This window comes from Gavialis gangeticus, unplaced genomic scaffold, assembly GCF_001723915.1.
Source record: "Gavialis gangeticus isolate Ggan-Ray unplaced genomic scaffold, GavGan_comp1, whole genome shotgun sequence".
Taxonomy (NCBI): Eukaryota; Metazoa; Chordata; order Crocodylia; family Gavialidae; genus Gavialis; species Gavialis gangeticus.
The window spans coordinates 56,015,153-56,023,575 of NW_017729022.1; the positions used below are offsets into that span (position 1 = coordinate 56,015,153).

The 8,423-nt window shown below is 42.2% G+C and overlaps 1 protein-coding gene across 8 annotated transcripts in view; it reads right to left on the bottom strand.

The window, feature by feature from the left end:
- TMPO (thymopoietin) overlaps positions 1-8,423 on the bottom strand; it is a 53,229-nt gene that overhangs the window by 2,351 nt on the left and 42,455 nt on the right. For 4 of the 8 annotated variants that reach the window (XM_019515028.1, XM_019515027.1, XM_019515025.1 and 1 more), the window contains 4 exons: positions 8,268-8,381; positions 7,339-7,449; positions 7,199-7,264; positions 6,920-7,014 (listed from right to left, as the gene is read on the bottom strand). In XM_019515028.1, the coding sequence (XP_019370573.1) occupies positions 6,920-7,014; positions 7,199-7,264; positions 7,339-7,449; positions 8,268-8,381 (386 nt within the window). The remainder of the gene's footprint in view (positions 1-6,919; positions 7,015-7,198; positions 7,265-7,338; positions 7,450-8,267; positions 8,382-8,423) is intronic. The other 4 variants (XM_019515031.1, XM_019515026.1, XM_019515024.1 and 1 more) reach the window with 3 other exon arrangements.

Below are 8,423 nucleotides of genomic sequence, written 5' to 3' on the forward strand. Positions count from 1 at the left end.
AAAAAAAAAAAAAAAAAAAAAAACACAACAAAAAAACCCACACAACCCCCAAACAGCCCCCACTACCTCAGGCAAGTCAAGCCACTAAAGTTAAGTGGAAAGACCTTCAAGTCTGGGGGACTACCCAACTGGGGAGGAAAAAAACCCATCTACCAACTGGTTTATGTACAGAGATATATCCTGGGGTACTCTGCCCCATCTCCATTCTCATACATCATAGTAAGGTGCATTACATGTGGATGCATCTACATGTGCTTTACTGCAGTTTGGCCAATTAGCTCTGCAGTAAAAAGTGTCATTGCCTACATGTGCACTGGAATTAAAGTGCAGTAAATTAATTAACTCCACCACAGGACAGTACTGTTGGGGACAGTACTATCCTATGGTGGAGTAATTATGTGCACTGGAATGCACGTGTAGACAGCAGGGTGGATAAGAATCAACACTTTTTTTTAAATAAAAAGCTGATTTTTTTTTTATTTAAATCAATTTTTTTAATTTAATCTTTTTTTCTAAACTAGAATGCTCCAGAGATAACACCCTCCTTACAGCAGTATATGGAGATGAGAGATAACAGACCTGATTACCTATCCATCAGCCCAATTGTCTCTTTGCAAGTTTGTGTACACAGAGTCAAGCCCTTACCTCTCTCTAAAAGTACAGTTTCAAGAAGTTAAATGAATAGAGGATTGTTGGGGGGTGGACTAGATCTGGGCAAGGAGGAGGAGGCTGGAGATAAAATGCAAGGAGGGAGAGGGCAGTAGAAACAGAAAAAAAACATTGAGCAGAATATTCCAGAAGTTGAGGGATAAGTTTGAGTATAGTCTCTCCACTGATTTGAGATCTCGTGAGGAAAGGGTACGTAGAAGGGAAGGACAAAGTGTGAATAAAATCAAGACAAAATAGATGGAACTGTCATAGCCAAAGTTCTCAACATTGGGCTAAAGAGAAATGTAGAACGTAAGCTGACTATCCTGAGGCCTATTTCCATAGCCCTGAACAAAGTGCAGGTAAATTGCTGTTTTATAGCTGATGCTGTTGAAATTTGGAAGAAACTGAGTGAGACCTTGAAGAGAGAAATATGCAAACAGAGTTAAATTACAGGCATTAAAAAAATGGATCAGGCACTATCCCAAATTCATTTTCTTGTCAATATTCTCAAATACTTGGTACCAGGGTTAATCCTTAACTGCTGAAGAAGAGCTGGCTATGACATGGGCATCCAGCAACCATCCCTCCACAATACCAACTACAATAAATTTCAGGGCTAAGGGTGAACCATTCAAGAAACATATGTTTGCCTTTGATGCTTTAAAGAAAGTCACACCAGAACTGGTGGAAGTCACTTAAGCACCTGGATCCATCAGAGACTATTGAAGTGATAATCCAGTATAACAGCAGTAGCTTCTTCTGCAGGTATAGAAAGAATATTTTCTTCCTTTGGACTAATTCATTCTAAAATTGAGAAATCAGTTGAGAACTGAAAAAGCAGGAAAGCCTGTCTGTTTTTGCAGTCTACGAATAAACAGGTAGAAGACGGTAAAGACCGAGTATTTTAAGTTTCTCATGCTGACCTGGCTGAAATAACTTATTTATTTTTTTGTTAAAAACCCATTTCACATTTATAACTAAAATAATTAAAAATTCAAAAATACACATGCTTGTTAAAATAGTTATACATGGTTGTATTTGAAGAAAAATATCCAAAATTGGTAAATTTGTTGTTTTAAATAAAACAACTTAAATGTCCGTTGTTTTTGGTGATGGTTGTTGTTGTCCTCCTAATACAGCATGGCAAAAATATCCACCAAATATCCATGATTAATCTAATGAATTGGAGATGGTTCACCTTCCGATGACTTCACAAGTATCTGCTTTAATTATGATTTGGTTATTTTATTTACTAAAGCTAATTCAGTTTTCTGATGTAGCTGCAAAAGTAATCTGAAAAAATATCAAAATAAATCACTGGTTTAAAATGTATATCATGTACCTTCTAAAAATGAAACCTACATCTCTGACTCGTGAATATGTATTAAGGTTATATTAACAATTATTGAAATTGAGGCTTCCTGACCAGCGACTGAAATCGGTTTGAGTTAAATCAGATCTACCCTGGTAGACAATGACAGGGCCTGGCTGGGGACAAGAGTGCTGAAGTGCAGGAGCTGCCTGACACCTCATCTTGCGCTTTAGCATCCTTGTGTCCCAGCCAGCTTCTCTGCCACTTAACGCCACCACCTCCAGAGTCTAGGACTGATTCCACTCCCCCTCCAGGCTCCCTGCCAGCACAGGGTTCCTTTGCCCTGGCTGCATGTGCAGATGCTATGCCCAGGAGCAGCTGACTCCAGCGCAAACTGTGCCAGAGTTTATCCTGTCACCTTAACGGCACGTGTAGATGCACCCTGTATGCAACACAATAGTAGTTTAGAGAACTGTGCCCTATTTGGCAGGGGAAGAGACTCGCATTAAGAAAAGAAAAAATCAATTTTTATAGTAGTTTTGTTAGCTTCAAATAGGCATTTAATATGAAATTTTAGTTAAAATATTTCCCTATTGGTTGCATATTAGTTTGTCATACCTCAGCTTAAAACCAAAAACTAGTTAACTATGGGTTAACTCAAGTCTTTGAAACACTTCCTGTTAATCATGCCAGTCAACAGGTCACCATATAAAACCAGAGAATGCAATGGCAGGAACCAAGATCTCTACCTTATTGCTCCCCCAGTGCAGAGAGAGGAGGCCTTTTGCCAGCTTTAGAGCAGCAACAAATCTAACATTATATATACTAAGTGCCAATAATGGAATCCAAATTCCTTCAGGGAAAGAATACCTGCTTCTTGTTCACTGCTGGCTTTTGTTTGTAAAAATTACAAAACCCAAGTTTGATGTAGCATGTCTACTTCTAACTCTCTGCAGCAAGAATACCAAAAGCTTGTCTCTCCCACCCCACCATACATGCTTACTCTTGGACTTGCAATTATGTTGCAACAGGACCAGACCCAATGCTTTCAAATGCAAACTGGTATTACAAACAGGTCCACCATTTGGTTGTAATGCTAGACTGTCTTAGAGCAGGAGTAGAGATTACTCGTATTAAAACAGAAATTATCAGAGGCCAACCCCAAGATGAACTGCATGTTCCGGAAAAGCAGATTTCATGTTCTGACCTTAAGTATTCATCCAAAGGCTACACATGCATGTTTTTCTAGAGCAGTGGTTCTCAAATCAGGATGCCACAGCACTTGGAATGCTATGACACCATTTCAGACGTGTCACATGCATCCTGCAGCCAGACTGGGAAGCAACTGGGGGCAGGAACACCTGCTCTTGCTATAGCTCTTCCCAGCTAAACCCCACAGGGTGTCATATTTGTGTAGTCACTTTATCAAAGTATGATTTTGGTTAAAATGATTGGGGACAATAAAAGGTACAAACAGATATAACACTGAAACCAGTTTAAATGTGGTTTAAACTGGAAGTATCCTGACACAAGCCAGTTAGAATTATTTAAAACTTCCTGTAATGTTTCAAAAGGTATATCCAGGTAATCAAATATTTTGAACCAGTTCAGTGTTATGTGAGGACATCAAGCTTTCTGTGATTAGTGTCTGGCTGATCCTCCAGGCATCCCATTCTGCACTACTCTTTATTCTTCCACCCCAAACCCCCACACAGCAACTGGCTTTTCTGGTACACAGCCAGAACTCTATTGCCACAACCTTTATTGTCTGCACCCAATTGCAGAGGCCCTGGCTGGGGGCAGCCCTCCGCTGCTTTTAAAGGCAACTGCTTTTAAAAAGAGCTGTTCAGCTTCCTTCCACTGGTGGCAGTGGAGTCCTTGGGTAGCCCCCAGCCCTCAGGCAGGGGTCCAGGTAACGACCCCTGCAACCCGGCCACTTCCCACCCCAAATAAGCTGGAGATGCATGGAACTGTGGTTAACTGCCATGAAACCTGAGTTTTCAGGCACACAGAAGCAGTGAGCCAGGCAGCAATCCCCCCAAACCTGACCAACCCCTCATCCCCAAATCAGCTTGGGATGCACCTCAATTTCCAGAAATTGAAATGAATTGATGAGTGGCTTCAGAGACAGTGTTCTTTAAAAGCTGAAAAACCTGTCAAGAACCCAGCCCTCAGGAGTCCAGTTTGCTCTTAGCCCCACTTCCCTCTGGTCTGGTGCCTAGAAGCAGGACAGGCAGGTGGGGCTTGGATCATGGGGCAGTGACGGTGTGGGGCTACGCTGGGAGCAGATTATGGTGCTGCCCCAGGGCCCCGGCCCCATGCTATCATTGCCCTGCAATTTTGGTCCTGGCCACCAGTCCTGCTCCTGAATGTTGCTCTTTGCCCATGGCCTCATCCCACCCACCCAGCTGAGTACATACACCCAGCCCGGGGAGGGGTCCTAGACAGGTCTCCATGGAGACCCTGATGGCCCACTCCAGTAATCTACCACTTTTGGTGAGCCCGTTGCAAGCAGTGCAGGTTTGGCCCTCCAGCCAAAATAAGTACCCACCCCCAATTTAAAAAGGAACCCAGAATGGGATTTAAAAAAAAAAAAAAAAAAAAAAAGACAACTGAAGAAAACAGTGAGACAGAAAAATCCTTCAGTATGTTGAAAATCCTGGATAGGAGACTGACACTAAAGCAAGACATCTTAAAGTGAATAGCCTTCTAATCAGGGATCCAGGTTTTCCATTTGGCATGTAAAATGCAGAAAGGCACAGATTTTCTCCTTTAAAAAGAGAAAAACCATAGGAGATGGTAGTTTCCCCTTGCAGGCTGGCAGAGTTCTTGTCATTCAGCACAGATCTGGGGGCTGTGCCTGCCCCCAAAAGGATTCTGGCACAGCCCCCAGCTCTCCTGGGGGTGCAGGCCCCTGGATCTGTGCACTGACACAGAGCCACGGGGCTCTTTCGCTTGGAAAAGCACAGGCTCAAGGGTGATCTGATGGCCACCTATAAGTTTATCAGGGGTGACCACCAGTATCTGGGGGAACATTTGTTCACCAGAGTGCCCCAAGGGATGACGAGGTCAAATGGTCAAACCACTGCAAGACCGTTTCAGGCTGGACATAAGGAAGAATTTCTTTACTGTCTGAGCTCCCAAGGTCTGGAACAGCCTGCCATTGGAGGTGGTTCAAGCACCTACATTGAACACCTTCAAGAGCAAATTGGATGCTTATCTTGCTGGGATCCTATGACCCCAGCTGACTTCCTGGCCTTCAGGTGGGGGGCTGGACTCAATGATCTTCCGAGGTCCCTTCCAGCCCTAATGTCTATGAAATCTATGGATGACAGCATGCCATCACTGCCAGTTGGGACCAGCAGCAGTACCAGTCTTCCTGGTACTTGGCACAGGCTGCACCCAGTGCCTGTCCCAGCCAGCAGCAGCAGCCTCCTGTTATCTGGCAGGCAGATCAGGGGCCTGCCCACACCCCCAGGAGGGCTGCGGAGTTCTGCTACTCCTCCCAGGGATGCAGGCCCCCCTATCTGCCTGCCGGAGGACAGGAGGCTACTGCTGCTGCCTGGGACTGGTGCTGGGCACAGCCCACACCTAGCACCAGGAAGACTGGTACTACCTGGGGCCAGTGGCAGCAGAACCAGCTAGTCATCCAGCAGGCAGATAAGGGGCCTGCACCCTGTGAAGAAGTCCAAAACACCCCTATAGCTCTCCCAGGGGTGCGGGTCCCCGGGTCTGCCTGCCAGATGACAGGATGCTGCCACTACCAGCAAGTGACAGGAGTTTTGCTTGTCAGCATTGAGGTGCAGTTTCCCAGCAACCTCTGCACCCGTCTCCTTGAAACTCGGCAGGTTTCATGCCCTCAGAAAGGGCTACCATCCCTGCACATTTCATCCATATAAGGCAAGAAATGACAAAATTATGGGCAGTTTTGTGCTTCCCCATTATAGCGTATAGGTGAAACGTCAAAATAGTTTCAACTAAACGAAATGAAACAGTGCTTTCGAAACTAAACAAAACTTGAAACAAAACACTGTTCCATCGAAACAGAAGTCAAAGTGGAACAGTGCTGTTTTCCACAGGCCTACTGTCCAAATAACTTTCAATTCTCCTTTGAGGGAGTGTCCATGTATGCACTGGTCTCCCCAAAACAGAAGACCGGTTCCACTGGAGGCAGAATCTTGAGTTTCAATATCTGTGACTTGGAGCATGCCTTCGTTAAATATGCTGTCCAAACAAGACATTTCAAGGACTGTATACACATGTTCACAAAGCAGATATAACAGATACACAGGACACATGCTGCTCTGTGGGAACATGTACCAGTAATTGTAGGTGGATCTACTTTATCCATCTTACCTCATATCCTTACACAGTTCAAAAATCCATTTAGACAAACCTTTGAGTGGAGACTGCTGTGCCTATCATTGCCTCTGCTATTGTCACAGAGAGTCTGAATTTAACAGATTCACTTTATTAAAACTATTAAGTCAGATGGAACTCTGTGATCAGCCTGGGATTTTTATTTATTTTTTAAACAAAAGAAAGAGCTATAAAATGGGCAACTGATCTGAAGATGACAGTTCTTTTCTTTCCTTAAGTAATCAGGACATGATGGTGGTGGTTTAGGCCTTAGTTTCCAGAAGAAATTACGTTTTCCTTTTTTTTAAATGAAGTAAAAAGTCCTGTTTAACAAATTCTACTTAAAGTAACTTGTTTAAAAAGACTTTTGAGCCTTAAAAACAAATTAAATGTTTTCAGTGCTAGTCCCACAGATTTAAACAAAGCTGTATGCAGGAGATGGCAGCTGTGCCACCTCTCTCTATAGTTATAGCTATCCAGATCAGCCAGAGTACAGATTAATTTTGAGGTTTTCTAGAAATACAGCTCAACTAGATGAAAGTAAACTATTTCCTTGATTTATCAAAATGGTGTGAAAAAACACTTTTTAAACAATACCTAATTCCTGTAGGTGTTGATGCTTCATATGGGAACATTTCCTTAAGAATATCCCGTTCTACTCTTCGTTCTTCTGTATGAGTTTTCTCCACTACCTACAGAAACAAAAAGAATTATAATCCCAACACACATCTTGGGAGCAAGAGCTACAGTATAGCTATTAAGCCACAGAGAAAGAGAGAGAGAGATAGGCCATATCCTTATGTGATTTGAGGGGGAGAATTTGGTTCACCCAGTGAGTTTCAGAAATATTTCCTAGTTTATCACTGTTAGTTTAACCTTTGTTACTGGCAACTGTCTGGTCTTTTGTGGTGTTCCAGTGCATTCAGTGTTGTCCTCATTTTCCTTCAATATGAAGAATATCATTACTTATACAGTAACACCAACCAGACAATAATGATTATTAAAAAATTAATCACCTCCTCTATCATGGCAGTGTTCAGCAGATCACTGGACTGTGTGTGACCTACATAACCATAAAAGCATTGATGAGGACGACATGTTTCTTCTTGTTGTGGTAAGTGAAAATGCTGCAATATAGCAAAATGCTAAGTCTTGGCATTTGAAGAGGAAAATAGAGTTGTCAGTCTTTTCATGGTTATCAATTCCGACAAGTACTTAATATCACATCTGCCCATGCAAGTGGAATAGCCCATTTCACAAGATACACAATGATTTGGACATATACTTAAGAGACTTACATACTAGATGGCTGGGTTTACAAATCTCACTTAAGCTTTAGTTGCAACCATTGCAAGCAAGGAAGTAATTAATGCCATCTGATTTACTGTAGTCTGTTACCCTGCAGTATAACTGGGATCATATTTCCCCAATGGAAAAGATCTCCTATTATTATTACTCCTACATTGCAGCACTCAAAATTAAGAGTTATAATTTTACCCAAGTATTCTATTGCTTCTTAAAAATGTGAGCAAATGAAATAAAATCCGAGCTCTTGGTTTAAAAATAACCCTGTTATTTGATTTTCTAAGTTAAATCAGACAAACCCTGTATAAAGTTCTGGCACATTTGAGCTAATCAAATAGGGTGACAAGAAGTTATGAAAAAACCAAATGTGCTACACAGTCAACAGGAGTAGCACAAAACTGCAGACATGACACCCAGAAATATTAAAATAGCAGCCCTGCCCCCACCCCTCTGGAAAAAAAAAATATTTTGTTGGCAAATTTTTAAGATGGAAAAACCCTCCATTCTCCAGTTAAGCCAAGTCATAATTCATGCCACCTTTCCAAGTACACCCTCCATCCCACTTCTGGATTAAGAGATAGGCAAGAGCTTTGTTTAGAAAAGTTAAACAATAATAATCTAAAAATTGTAATTCATTTACTTCAGTTGTCATCAATGGTTTCTTTGATGTTCTTCTGGACAAATCTGAGAATTCACTGATTGACTGTATGGGAGTTGCATGCTTGAAATTTCCAGGCACCCTATTGACAACCTGCTGAAATTCAAATTGTTCAGACTCAGAATTAGCCAAAATGCA